At 45.0% G+C, this 15,486-nt stretch overlaps 1 protein-coding gene across 6 annotated transcripts in view; it reads left to right on the forward strand.

The window, feature by feature from the left end:
• The window catches only part of TP53BP1 (tumor protein p53 binding protein 1), a 1,075,988-nt gene that overhangs the window by 633,035 nt on the left and 427,467 nt on the right, over window positions 1-15,486 (forward strand). For all 6 annotated transcript variants that reach the window (XM_086958203.1, XM_086958207.1, XM_086958208.1 and 3 more), the window contains 2 exons: window positions 10,104-10,396; window positions 11,236-11,418. In XM_086958203.1, the coding sequence (XP_086814329.1) occupies window positions 10,104-10,396; window positions 11,236-11,418 (476 nt within the window). The remainder of the gene's footprint in view (window positions 1-10,103; window positions 10,397-11,235; window positions 11,419-15,486) is intronic.

Here is a 15,486-nt window from a genome sequence, read left to right on the forward strand (position 1 = left end):
CTCTGAACACTAAACACGCGGCTTTGTATAGCACCCTCAGATGTACCGGGAGCCAGTGTAACTCTCTCAAAGCCAAGGTAGAAGAACTAGACCTAGGCCATGAGAGGGCCAACTTGGCGGCCATGTTCTGCACGCGTTGTAACTTCCCCACCAGATTTTTTGGGGCCTCCAGAAGTAGCGCGTTGCAATAATCTAAACGGCTCAGAATAGTGCCGCGAACCACTTCCGGCCTGGCATGGTACGCTTTGGTACTTTGGTGATGGGGGCTCCTCCATCTTCCTGCCCCGGGGCCTCTTTAGCCGTAGCAGGCAGCGTCGGACTCTTCTCACCTTTAGGGGTGCCTTTGATTAACATATCGGAGATGGTGCGGCCGCCCCTGCGATTTGTAGTCGCCATGGTGCTTTCACTGCTTGACCATCAAGTGCCAAGCTGGCCGGACAGAACAAGTAGTGGGCCCTCTGTTGAATACAGACCCCATGGGCGTACTGTCAGCTCGGAGCGCGACGCCGGCTCCTCCCGTCGAAGGCCCTGGGTGCAGGTCAGAATCCGAGCAAGCGTCGCCTCTAAAGGCTCAACGGGGGGCGGTTACGTGCTGTGCAGGCGCCGTTACTAGCCCCGGAGACGGCCAGACAGGGCTATCAGCACTGTGGCCCCAACGCACACTGGGCCCGAACCATTTGGCCCCCCGATGTCGCCCTCTTCCTATGCTCCTCACCGACACCACGTTGCAGGTGCTGGGCAGGTCTCTCTAGTTCCGGGTCCCCGGTCTTCTTTCGCTGGTGCAGGCCCCAGTGTTGTAGGGTCATGCGGGTGCGCAGGTGTCCCGTATTCTGGTGCACCTTGTATGACGTGGCCTCCCCTCTCTCTCCGCACTCCGCTACCCGTCCCCAATGCGGGTGTAGTCTGCAGGCTAGTCCGCTCTAGGCCCCACGCCGGGGGCTCGATTTACGCTCTGTCCAGGTCCGCCTACACCACTGCTGGCCCGGTGCGCCACTCCTCACCTCCGGGGCCGTGCCCTGCCGTATCTCACTGCCGTGCAGACAGTCTTTCGCCGCCTGCCGGGTGTTTGCTTATTGCCCCAGCGGCCGCTCTGCCAGGCGGAGCACCGGTGCACCACTCCACTGTCCACGATGCTAGGCCCCGAACCCGGACCTCGATTACGGCTCCACCCGGCCAGTATCTCCAGTTGCCTGCCCTGTGTGCTCCGCTGAATGCCGCTTGTGCCAGTCATCACCGGCTCTGCTGCTCATTGCAGCCCCCGCAGGCTGCGCCGGGTGTTAGCTCGTGAGGGCGCCATCTCTCGTCAGGCCGCTTCAGGCCGGGCTAGCTGCAGGCACTTGGCGGGCTCAGCCGCCATTTTGCTCGCTCTGCAGTCAAGATGCGCTCCGTGCGGGAGGCAGTGGCCCCCAGAGGCAACTGGACGGGTGTCCGACCTCACCAGGGTAGCCGCCAGATGTCTCGCCACTGCAGGTCAAAGCGTACACCAGCTAGGGGTGTTTCAGAAGCGTATTTAGGGGTGCTAAGGGGGTCCGGGACGAGGAGCCTCCTGAACAAGCGTCCTCTCAGGCGGCCATCTTCGCCACGCTCCACTATGGACAATTTAATCACTTGCACATATAAAGCCGAATGTGTCCCAGCTAGGCATCTGTGGTTTGGTGGTTGTGAATTAGTCTACCAACTTGGGAGAAGGGCAGTAATGAATTGAGCAAAGAAAAAGTAAACAAGGGGTGGGTTATTTTAACTGGAGCAACCCCCAATCTCCACCTCAATAGAGCTGCACGTTTCTTACTTTCTGGATCAGGTGAGCATCCTCTAGGAGGTCTGCAGTGAGTGTAACACGTCTGTGGCCGCTTACATTGCCCCCAAACATACCTACATCGGGGCACTGCGCCCCCTCTAGTTTGCCTTCGGCAGCGTCATTGGGGTCTAGTGTTGCTTTAGTAGTATTGTGTTCGCTCTGGAAATTGCTCATGATGGTGTCTCAGTTTGTCCCAGTTGGGACCTAATGAGGCCTAATGTGTCTTCCCTGCTTAGTAGAACGCTGTCTGCGTTGGCCCATATTTGCAGGGAGCGGCGCCAGTCCAGCATCTGAGGGGATTTAATATATTTCCACCCTTCTTTCTGTTCAGCAACTTTGCTGCCACTATTCCCTAGATAATACAACAGGAGGTCACCCTTTGGCATTTTCTTCTGCGATACAGGTGTAGGGTACAGGTCTCTCATTACAGGAGGATTGTGTGCTCCATGCAGCGGGTCAGGGCGTCTGTAACTGCTCCCCAATATCCCTTGAGGCGCGGGCAGCTCCACATCGTGTGCAGCAAGTCCGCAACTACAAGGTGACTGCACGGATAGGCAGCATCCGTGCGACAACATATTTGTTGATTTTGGCTGACGTGAGGGTACGCCCTCTGCACTACATAGTATTGTATCAATTGGAAACATACTTTTCTGGGGGCATATATAGGGTTCTCTAGCGCGGCGGAGTCCTACTGATGTTAACAAGGTAAGAAATGATTCAGGATACTCGCTTTGCATCACATTCACCCACAGTTACATAAGAGCGACTGGATTTGTGGTATGAACCCTCCGGATACCTACTTTCACATTCCTATTGTAAAGAAACATCGAATGTTCCTAAGGTTTGCAGTGGATATTGATCATTTCCAGTTCAAAGTCCCTCCGCTTGGACTAAAGCCAGAGGACATTTTCAAAATTTATGGTAGTGGTTGCGTCGTAGAGAAGGAAATATTCATTTACCACTATCTAGGCAATTGGTTGATCTGGGGTGCGACACCACAGGAAGCCCTAAAACCTTTCCAGGTGACTACAGACACCATGTCTTGATCTCGGCCATCCATCCAGTATTTTCTTCCGAGAAGTTCAGCTACTCCTTACCCATTGCGTATTTTGAAGTGGAGCCCAAAGCAGAGATGCATACGGATTGCTATCCCCAAGAAGGATGGGTGGCTGAGGCCAGTTTTAGACCTCTGGTTACTGAACACGTTGCACAGGAAGGAAAAGTTCAAGGTGATGATGTTGGATCAGATCTTTTTGGGCTTGGACTCTGAAGACTAGATGGTGTCCTTGCATGTGCAGTATTTGTACTGTCATGTGCCAATCCTTCTGTCCCCTAGGGCAGTGCCTCCGGTTTGGGCTGAGTTCAGAACATTTTCTATTCAACCTCCTGCCCTTCGGTCTAATCGTGCACCCGCAGGTGTTCACGAAAGTCACGTTGGTAGCTGTGGCCCATTTCGCAGTTCACAGACAGATGTGTTTCTATACATTGATGAATAGTTGCTGCAGGTGAGCTCACCTCATATGGTCTCGGACAATCTTCAAGCCACTTGTTCTCTCCCAGGGTTTCCTCATCAGTAGTCATTAGCATTGAATAGTCTTGTCCATGGGCAGGATGCCAGAGCACTTTACAAAATATAGAAATAGGTTTGTGTATATATATATATATATTTTTTTTTTTCTTTCAAGGGCTCATTATTAAAAAAACTCTGCACCTTTCGTGCTATTACCATCACCCATAGAGGTTGAATTTTGAACAGTCCCCCCATGCAACACTTACCTGGAAATACAGCATCCTGGGAACTGCAGTTTTTTTCTGGAACTACAGCGTACTTGCGATTTCCGCCAATGGGGGAGACTTTGGACAATGAAAGGTAGGGGTGGAGTTACACCTTGTACACAGCTGCATTTGAGAAAGGCCCAAATGGCAGAAATGCATTACACGTGAGCTGTATTAATTAAAGATTTCCCAACATTTCCCCTGAGTGGCCTCTACCTCTTCTTTTGGAGCTCTTGTTTTGTTGGTGGAAGTCGACATCCCAATGGAGAACGAGCAGTGGGAATACGGGCTCAATAATATTGAGGAGATGCATCACTTTTTGTAGATATATTTGGCTTCGCCAGCTTCTGATTCTATCGGTATCTGTGTTTTGATTTCTGGTTCTTCTAGTTAGGTTCCCTATTAGAAGTCCCTTACATTTGTCCCACATTCTGTGATTACAATTGGTGAAGTTTACATCGATTCTCACCTATAGGGACATCATTTATGCACTTTACTTGGCAATTGTTAGGCACTAGGCATCATTATACATACATTGTTCATACAGTCCTATTCACATATCACGTACAATATTTTAATGATAGTCAATTTTGTATTATCTTTTAATTGTACAGTGATTTTACTATTATGTGGATATCATGTATAGGATTTTGATATTGTTTTGACCTTGGGCTTAGTGTTGCACATGGACGTGTATATATGGAATCGCACAGGTATGCACACATGTAAATATTTATGTGAGGGTTCTTGAGTTGGGTGTGTATATAGTCAGTGCCATTTGTGTTGTTTTGCATTGTTCTTTACTAGCACATGGGGATTTGCAATCCATTGAAAAATTCACTTAGATATAATGGGCTAGGTATCTGGGGTGGTGGGTATGAGAGTGGGGGTGTGTGTAGGTATGTATATATATGAATTATAAATCTTTTTATACATACTGTTATGTTTAGCTTCTTGAAAAAATGGTTCTTCCTTTTCTATTTGACCTTTCAAATAGAAATAATTATGGATTAGGATGGCTTAGATGAATTTATGTATATAAACATTGAGAGATGATGCCTAATTGTTGATTACTGTTCCAGTGGTAGTTCCATATGTTTCCGCTAACTCTTGCACTTTATCACAATTTTTTATCACTTATGCACTTTTATGTACACGCACTTTATAGTCTTGCTGCTAAATGTACTAGATTGCTTATTTGCACATAACAGATATATATCCTTTTATCTGAAATTCAACATTGAAGAATTGTACTGAAATATTATAGTAATTGAATATATGTTGATGGTTTCCTGGATTTAACCAGTTATGAATTCTTGCATTTTCATTCAGCAATGGCAACTATGTATCAGCGGTAGTGCGTTGTTACTGTTTATTACTAATCACATGATCATGGTGGGCGTCACCAGGGGGTGGCGTCTATTTCACTGCATACACGTATAAAAAAGCATAATTGATTATAAACATGTTGCAGCGTGATCAAGGGCTTCCCGCCCGAAACGCGTCGCTGGTTCTGTTTTAATCTGTAAATAAAATACCATCTTGCTGAATTTGCTGGTCCGGTCCTCTTCCTTGTTGGCGTGGAGGCGGTGTCTGCAAGCGCAGAGCAGGCTGGGGAGGAACCTTTCTTCATATTCATATATATATATATATATATATATATATATATATATATATATATATATATATATATATATATATATACACATATAGACACACACACACACACACACACACGCAATACCTTTCTGTAGAAAAAGGCAGCAAAGTAAAGAAAATCAGTATGTTTGTAGCCAACATAAGGTAAAAACACCAAATTTGATCAAATTTTCATTTGAAAGTTTGATATTGTCATCCATTACATCAAACAGACAAGAGGAACTCTTTCACAAACCTTTTTTAAAGGGAATGTAAGGCAATTTTAGCAGATAGACCGCAACACATGAGCATAAAAAACTCACAGTGCGCCTTTAAGGGCCTCACTGTTTCCTGTGTATCCCATTATTATGCCCCACAAGTGAAGGTCCGGTATACAAGTGGAATATGCAGTTCCTAAAAGAATCATAAAGGTAAACCGAAAAGGCTCTAGGCTGGGAGGGGTCTGAGCAAGCAGATCAGGGGAATACAATTGCTCAGAAGCAAGAGCTCTGGTAGCAGAGAAGGGTAGGTCGCAGCTTTCCTAGCGAGCTGGATGCCTTTCACTATGCAGCTAGCGCGGTCTCTACCTTGACCCTAGGGGCCATTTACTTACTCAAATTGGGTCGTATTTTAGCTATCATAAAATATACCCTACACTTTGAGGGTGACTTTTGAAATTGGATATTGTTGCTAATTATCACAACTATAACCACAATCATTGCATGGTCTTGACGAAGTGCCCAGATCCGCAGGGACTTTACATAGGACGAAACATATTGACCGACTTTCTCACTTTCCTGTAAGCTGTACTGGATCATTGTCTCCAACACGGCCACCTGTTGTTTTTATCAGTAACAAGAGGTCCCACATATTAAAGCTTTCAGGGTCTCTCTTAATTATTTTTATACTACACTTACACTAATCTAGCCACACAACACCTCCACTTACACTTCATCACAGCATATTAATTTAAAAGACTCAGGCACAGTGCTCCCTTGGGGGCCCTGTTGGGCATTGCAGCGCCGGCCATGCGAGGAGCTGCCCGATAATGAAGCAAGACATTCATCTGGGTGTGTGAGGGCTCTTGCTTCTGAGCAAACAGATTCTCCTCGATCTGCTTCATCAGACCCCTCCCAACCTACCGCAATTTCTGATTCTTTTAGAAACTGCAAACTCCACTTCTATACATGTACATTTAGGGAGCTTGTGTGCTGGACCTAGAAGCACTCCTAGTCTCCCTATTATTGTGTTCTGAAGGTTAGGTCAGTTAATTTTTCTAGTTCCTGGCAACAGGATCCTTGGGCACCAGGTACAACTACGTCTGTCATTTTTTACAATTTGCATCAGGGAACAGCATTCAAGCCTCTTTTACTGTTGTTTCCTGGATTGCTTGACACTACTGTGCTCTAATTCTTAGCCCTTGGTTTGATAAGGTCTGCACACCTCCACCCTCTACACTGTTAAGAAGTGTAGACTTCCGAATCATGATTATCCCTTTCTCAGAACGGTCTCTCTTCCAAACTCCTTAATAGTAACTACTGCTTTGAAGTCTCATGCAGTCTTGCCTTCTCCACTGGACAAAGAAATTGAGCAGATTGATTCAGTAGGAAGGAAAATGAAGTCAGCTAGTGCCACTGCAGTTTTGGGGAGGTATGATGGAGCTCTTTGGCACTCTCTCCAAAGGTTTGCTGAGTGATTGCCAAAGAAAGATTGGCAGGATCTCCAAGAAATCCATAATGAGTGTTTTTCTTGTCTCCAAGCAAATAGTTGGTGTTGTGGCAGATACATCAGATTTGGATACTGCCACACTATTTGCCCTACACAGAGTTCATCCTTAAGGCTAACTAGCCTGAAACCTAAAGATCAACAACCGATCTTGAAATCCCTCTTCTGCTCTTATACGGATGATGATATGAATCGGATGAAAACCGAGATCGAGACATTTAAAGCGGTTGGTCTTGAAAAGAAAAAAGAATGTAAAAAGCGATAAAGATTATAATATAGGTGCTTTTTCCACAGAGAGTTCAAGAGCCTCATTGGTAACCACACCATCAGAGGCAGTCATGCCAACCTCATAAGCCCTGCAGGGGAAGGGCACACCACCAGCCATCTGCAGTGGCAGAGAATCCCCTTGTATGCAACAAAAGGGGGACACTGTTTCAAGGTAAGTAGTGCAAACAGTCACTATCTTACTCAGGGGAGAGAGGAATAAGAAAAGGAGACAGGAAAAAGGGGAGGTCTCCTAGGTCTGGGACTCAGTGGGGTAGAACAAGTCTTGTCACTTGTAGCCCTCACACACCCCGAAGGATGTCCTGCTTTATCATCGTGCAGTTACTCCTTGTCAGGCCGGCGCTGCAATGCCCTACAAGTCCCCAGAAGAGCCACTTTGTTAGAGGTCTTTTGAAAACTGCTGTTTGGTGCATGTGGGTGTGGAGTGAGTCCTAAGTGGAGGGTGACAAGGTGCATGCAAAGCGAAAAACTGTCTAAGGGTTACCAAAAAAGATCCTTTAATGTGCTGTTACCCTTGGCAGAGTAAAAATCCCGCAGGTTGAGAGTTACCCCTGTAGGCGTAATTGGCCCAGGTAACTATGCGGTCAACATGTTTCACGCCTCTATGGTCGTAAAGATCCCTGCCATTTCATCAGGACCAGAATAAGCTGTGGAGGTGGTGTGGTGCACGTGAAAAAAATATACTAAAAGAGGGGTAGACTTAACCCTCTGGACGATCAGTAGGGGCCATAAACTAAGAGTCCTTTAGTAAAGGCTGCAACTAAATAGTTGTGTCCAATCCTGATTGTGACCTAGAAGGAAAGAAAACAAAAAACTGAAGAGAGACATACTTCAGGTAAGTCGGGGATGCTCAAAGATATGCTTCTGTAAACATATGTCGAGAAACGCATCTTGCGTTAGTGAATAAAGAGAATAGAGAGAATGAGACAGACCAGGTAGGCATGGTAACCTCCACTTCAGGCACCCTGCATAATAAAACCACCAGATGCGGAAGACAGAGTCAAACCACCACAAAAGTACTGTATAGTTCATTTAGAAGCGCTGGCTCGTTCGCCAATTTGTCTAAACATAGTTCACAAAAATATACCATTTGTCTCTATTTTTGTCAAAACGTTCTCATGGGAGCCCTCTGCGAGAAAGCCAATCTTGCTCAATCTTTTTTGAAATAGATGTTTATATGCCTCGCCACTTTCAAAGTTGAGCAGAAGCCACTGTGTCGTTGATCAAAAACCCTCTTGCGATGAGATTTTTCAGAGGTTGGATTTTAATTTGGTTCTCACCTTGTGGATTACTTCCCCTTTTGAGCTAATGCATAACTGCTCACAGAGGTGTCTGACTCTGAAGATGGTCTTCGTTATTGCTGTCACCTCTGCTCAACTAGTGAGCGAACTGTGGACCATTTCAGTTCCTCCTCGATTCACCTCATTCCATCTGCACAGGTTGACGCTTCTGTCATGAGCATCTTATCTGTCTAATATGGTTTTCTCACTTCATGTCACCCAATCCATTACCTTCCCAAATTTCTTGTTCTCCTCTGCACACTACCAAGGGTTAAGACCTCAGACCATTGCTTAGAGCTTTTCAGCTTCTGTGATCTTTTACACTAATAATTTTTCATTGGCTTTGTAGAAAAGCGGTCTAGGAGAGGATTATTTTTCCCACTCAATTGCCCTCTGTTAGGATTTGCTATACCTTAATATGAAGAAGCAGTCTGCAGTCATTAAGGTGCCTTCCACCGTGTAGAAGGATTCATCTTCACCGCTTTCCAACTGTGTTACTTTCATAGACTTCTGTCAAACTACAATATGGGCTTCAGTTTACTCCTACGCTGAGCAATGGTAGCTTTGTTCCCTAGTCTGCAGGGAAACCCATTTTGCCAGGTCCATTATGAATGACTTTTTATTGTAATTTTCCCTCAAAACCACCTCCATTGGGGGTACTGCTTGGTTATTGGTTCATGAAGTACGGAATCAGCGCACAGAAATATAAATTCGAAAAACAAGTTACTTGCCACTGGTTTCGTCTCAACCCCCCTTTCAAGTCAGTCATTGGCGGTCTCGTCTCCACCTCTAAGAAGAGAAAAAAAAAGATAGGCACTGACACTTACGCACAGGGTTGGGACTTATGTGCCTTTATGTTCTTCTTGGGGGACTTGAGGAGCAATGGCTGGAGCCATGTGATGTCACTTGCTGGTGCAAAAGAACTTTTGCACGGTTTCTGGATCCAGTCTGGCTCTTGGATAGGGTTCCTTGAGGTGAGATATTTGTGGTATCCACGAGAAATATAATTGCTAAAGGTAAATAACTTGTTCTTATACAGTCTCTGTAGATTCAATCCTCCCTTGTATTGAGTTAGAGGTCCACTGGTTATATTCCATTTGACCATTTTTACTCTTTTGCTGCGGAAACTGGCTTATGTTGATATCTAGGGTCAGTGGAGTGAGTGACTGAAGTTCGGACAGAGTGAGCTGATATAAGGCAGCATTCCCTGTTTGACTATGTGGATATGTGGACACAGTATGAAGTATGTGAATCTACAAAATACCAATGTTGGAAAAACTGTAGTTACAGGTATTTAACTTATTACATACTGTTCAGTAGTAGGGTCAAATTGTATTGTTTCTGTTCTCCAAGAGTACAGGTTTGAAGTGGTTTGCTGCATGCTCCCTAATCTTTACTAAGCCTCTCCTCCCATTGGAAGATTTGTAAGAAGCTAATTGATAAAGTGTAAGTTTAGCTGTCTTATATATTTGCTTTATGAGGGGATTGAAAAGACTTTTAATTGAGGAACATTAACATTCACGTTTGACTTTGAATAGTGACTAAAAGGAGAAAGAGAGATGCTCTTTTAAAAATTACTGTGCTCTTATTATCTTCCCCAGGAGAGCGAAGAACCAGTGGTTGAGTGTCAAGAGTTTGAGAGTGAGATCTCACCCTCCCGGACTGCAGGTTCATCACTCACCTCCGGTGATCTTGCAGACATTAGCTCTCTCTCTTCCAAAGCCTCAAGCCTTCAGCGCACATCCAGTGGGGCCAGCAGTGGATTGTCAGCAGCACACAGCGGAAGCAGTTCCGAGCGTGCAAGGGGAGCAGGTTCCCACAAAGGAAAGTTAAACAGAATGGAACCAAAAGAGTTTGCTATTCCAGTTGGAAGAGGGGGACCTGGTAAACTGAGGTACATGCCTATTATAGAAATGCTAAGTTGTTAAACAAAAGCTTGAATGAATGTTTGGTGCTACTGACATAGCCTTTCCAAGCTGTGGAGCAAACCACATTGACTATGGGTGAGGACCGCCCACGAGCATCTTACTGGTTATCAAATGAGATAAATCTTTTTGCAAAAATGCCAGTATTTGTAAAGCGCACAGCTACCTCCAACAGAAGTGTCCCGGCGCTGTCTGTATACCGCTTAGGAACCCTTCCTGGCTTTTCCCTGTGAAACGTCCACTACTGGGCACCCCCAAGGTGAAGCCAGGCATCCCAGCGCTGTTGGGGCCGTTGTGGAGATTAAGCAAGCTATTGCACAGAGTTGCAGAGTGGGACCCATGATTAGAATAGGCACTGAGGCGAGAATTATCAGGTCCGAGGAAATTGAGCCCAAGACCCGCCGAGGCGGGTATTGAACCCTGGTCCCGGGCCAGACCTCTGCATCAGGGTCTGCCGCTCTAACCATTGAGCCACACTTCTCCAAAAGTGGGCACTATTGTAGGCTCTATGTCACTAATAATGTTGAAGGTTATATCTAGATGATTCAATGTACATTGAATCTTCTCAAGCATTGTATCAGTGTGATCACATTAAGATGATTACTTTGTTGCCTTAATTTTTACAGTATCTCAAGCTAACTTTGGTTGAATGATTTACAGTTTAGTTTTGTTTTAAGCTTAAAGTCATCATTTATGTACTTAGCATTTAAGTATTTGCCACAATATGTTAGTCATAGTGTTAATGTTGGTAATATTAACAATTACTTGACTAGTTAGAAACGTTTGCTAACATGTATTATTTCCTCAGTCCTAGGAAAGGTTCAAGCCAGCCAGGATCCCCAATCCAAGTAGGGGGCCAGCCTGGGTTGCCAGCGAATGAGGGAGATCAAGATGCAGCACACAGGCTGGGGGGAAGAACCCCGTTGACACCCCGTGGGCGGGGAAAGCGGGGGCGACCTCCCTCACGGATAGCTGGAACCAAGAATCCAGAGTGAGTTGTACTGTTGTATTTGTTGTTTGGGGCTGTCCTCATCAGGAATCGAAACTTAGTAGCTGGAACCAAGAATCTAGAGTAAGTTGTACTGTTGTATGAGTTGTTAGGGGCTGTCATAATCAGGAATCGTAACTTAGTAGTTGGTGGATCACTCCTAAATAATTGTACCAGAGGATAACCACCAGGTACCGTAACCAGATTTCTTTCTTTTTTTTTTTAAGGATAAATAAAAAATTATACTTTTTATTTTATTTAATTAAACGTAATTGTGCTTTTATTTATTAATATAGGCTTTAAAGGCAAATCTATTATAGCATTTGGAAGATAGGATAGGATTTTGATTTATATGGCGCTCGAATGCCGAAGCGTCTTGGCGCTGACGCGAGAAAGAAGAGATCTAACAGTCCTGGTACTGATCAATTGTGCTTCAGGGAACAGCCATGTTTTTATTTGCTTTATGAACACTGTCCAGTTTGGTTGGAGTCTAAGTGTAGTAGGCAGTTGGTTTCACAACCTGACTGCACAGTACGATTTGCTCTTTCCCCCCATCTAGCTCTGCGGACTTTGGTGGCGCAGATGAGGCCAGAATTAGCAGATCTAAGACTTCTAGTAGGAATATACCAATGAAAGATTTTTCGAAGATCAACAGCACCTCCGCCATATAATGTCTTATGTACCAGACATAAGGCCTTAAATTCCATACGTTGCTGTATTGGAAGCCAGTGTAACGACTTAATGGCAGCAGAAGTGGGGTGACCTTTTGGGATATTCAATAATATTTGTGCGGCCACATTTTGTATGGACTGCAATTTGGTCTTTTGTGCCTTGTCAATGCCTATGAATAAGCATTGCAATATTCTAGTCAGGACAAGACTAAGGCAACTACCACTATTTTTCTTAGCTCCTGAGGAATAAAAGGGAACACCTTCCTCAAAAGCTTCAGTCTGGAGAAGCAAGTGGCGGTTACGTGGTTGATCTGGGCAGAAAATCCCAGTTGGTCATCAAAGAAGATCACCAAGTTCTTAACTTTTGTGGATGGTGTTGGGCATACATCTGCCTCTATTGGCCACCAGGTATGGTTCCACCAGGACGGACCGCCACCATACTCCATCACCTCCGTCTTATCCGTGTTTATTTTGAGGTAGTTATTACTCATCCAGCTCATGATGTAAGTCAGACATGCATGGAATCTCGCGGCCACTGGCTCAGACTGTTTTGATACAGAGATGATGATCTGTGTGTCGTCAGCATAAGACACAAACTCAAAACCATGCTGTCTAATGAGACTGGTGAGTGGGGTCACATAGATGTTAAATAGAGTCAGTGACAGTGCTGAGGCCTGTGGGACTCCGCATTGCAGATGGAAGGATTTGGGCTGTAGATTTTCCCAGTGTGGAGTTTGTTCCATATCCTCTAGGAATGAGGAGAGGAGGGACAGAGCCGCCTCCCCAATCCCCACCGCCTTCAGCCTCTGCAGCAACACCGTGTGGTTCACGGTTTCGAATGCTGCTGATAAGTCAGGGAGGATGAGGATCGCTCCCCACCCCATCCACCTGTCTCTGAAGCACCTCTCCGCTATAACTAGCGCCGTCTCAGTCAAGTGACCTGACCGAAAGCCATGCTGACTTAGATCCAACATGTTGTTATTGTGTAGGTAAGATGTCAGCTCTTGATTTATCGACCTCGAGGATCTTTGCTGCAATCGGCAGGCATAAAATGGGTCGGTAATTCTTAACATCCAGTGGATCTAGCGCAGGCTTTTTCAAAATGGGTCTATTTCAGGCCTTTTTCCAGACCAAAAGATAAACCCCTGAGACAATCACCTGATTTAGAATGGGGGTTAGATGCTTACTAATGGCCTCGGACACCCTATGTATCACAGTCGGAGGACAGGGATCCCACGGGGATCCTGACTTGTTTTAAAGTATGGTTTTGTTTGGGAGTGAGTGTGCTGAACATGTTCAGCTGACAATGCAGCGTCTTATCCTCCCTTGTAGTAAATTGACCGTCATCGTCTCTCTGCCTGTTATTCCGTAATTTGTCATAGATCGTATGGATCTTAGTTTGAAAGAAACTTGCCATTTTGTTGCAAAAAGCGGAATCCGGACTAAAACGCATATTCTGACGTGGTTTTGATAGCGCTTCAATATTTCTAAAAAGCTGCTTAGTGGAGTTACTGGACTCCTCTAGGTTTTCTGAGTAGTATGTGGTTCTTGCTAGTATAATAGCTTGTTTATATTGTTGTAGCGCTATGTTATAGGATGTCTTATGCTCCCCCTATATTCAGTTCTCCATGTACGTTGGGCTCTCCTGCATAAAACTTTCAGTTTTTCAGTTCCGGGCCATACCAAGGAGATGGTGCCTGCGCTCTTCAAAGTTGAATCTCTTTCACAGGGGCCACCTTATTCACGGCCGTGGCTATCCAGTTATAAAACGAACATGCCACCTCATTGTTTGTTATCCAGGACCTGAATCGGGGAGCAGCTCTAATTCAATGCCTTGAATTTTGTTCCACTGCCTAATTTTTATGCTAGCTGGTTTATTTATATCCAGCTGAGCGGGTAGTGAGGACTGAAGGTTAAAATGGATTGCCATATGGTCAGTCCAGGGAAGAGGGACCGAATTACTCAGTGTAACATCAGAGTTGGTGGCAAAGATGCCATCAAGTGTATGACTAGCAGAATGTGTGGGACCCACCACCTTTTGATGAAGACCATAGCCTGCTAAGTTGTCAAGAAGCCGGTAGGTATTGTGGTTGTTATTAACTTCCAGATGGTAATCAAGGTCACCCAACATGATGAGTGAATTGGAATCTGTTAAAGATTCAAGCAGGGTCTGAAAAAGCCAGAGAGAAAGGGGCTCTAGGGCCCGGCGGTCTATAAAGAAGTATTCCATGTACTCTGGAGATGTTAATTTTCACTGCAAAGCGCATTGCCTCCGCAGGCATTTGTGTTATGGGCTCAATATGCACCTTCAGGTGGTCACAGTGGATTATTGCTATCCCACCCCCTTTATTCCCTAACCTGTCCTGACTAACTACAGAGTATCCTGCTGGAAGGGCGCTGTTCCAATTGGGGACAACCACTGTTCTGGCCACTCTGGAAAGGAGAGAATCAACCTCATTCTTTCCTTCACTAGATTTATGATCAACAACAGATTCAATAGTATTGGAGGACATGCTTAAATCATGATCTTCAACCAACTGATCAAAAGAACTTTCCCTAGTGTTCCTCATTGGTAATAACTAGATACATAATTTGGGCATTTTCTGATGTCTGCATTTACAAATAAGACGACATCTGGAAAACCCCAATTTGCCAAAGATGTATTTCAAAAGTGCGTTTAGTACCAAATTGTGAGTCTTTGGCATTTGGTTTCTGAGACTCTCTGCTTCTGCAGTCAGGATTCATGTAGGTGGGGTAGAAACAACTACAGGACCAGATGAACCATCCTCAGGTCAAGAAGGTTAAAGTAGTAGGTTTTTTCTTTCGGTGATCACACTTCTTTAACCTGAAGACCATCCATGTGAGCTCCTCAACAGAGAAGCACCTGTCACGATAGTTTAAAACAGAGCTTCTGGTCGATACCAGGCATATTTCAGAAGATTGGTTGATTAGGATAACTAGAAAAGGGAGTGGGTTGTAGTCTGTGAAAGTCAATCTGTCCTCCCAACTGCCTGAGAGTTGACACTACTGATCCTCTAAGCATGGTCTATGGTATCAATTGCAGACAGATGTTTGGAGCCAGAAAGATGCAGAATGCCACTGAGATCAGACGAGAAAAATGTAGCGAGCTGTCGAATGTTTGACCCTTAAATGTTTCTGACACTCAAGACCAATAGAACACAACCTCTCCTGTTAAGGATACACTCTTGCTGATAGTGTGTGTATGTGTACTCCCATGTAACGAATAGATTGTACTTTATTTACTGTAGATTTAGGGTGGTTTACCCTGAGACCCAATTGGTTAAACACAAACAGTTTTGTAATGATTGCTTAGGTAGGGATAGACTATGATTACATTTTTGTTTTAAGATGTGCTACTTTTAAATGATGGGTATGGATC

Source organism: Lissotriton vulgaris, chromosome 2_1 (assembly GCF_964263255.1).
Source record: "Lissotriton vulgaris chromosome 2_1, aLisVul1.2, whole genome shotgun sequence".
NCBI classification, from domain to species: Eukaryota; Metazoa; Chordata; class Amphibia; order Caudata; family Salamandridae; genus Lissotriton; species Lissotriton vulgaris.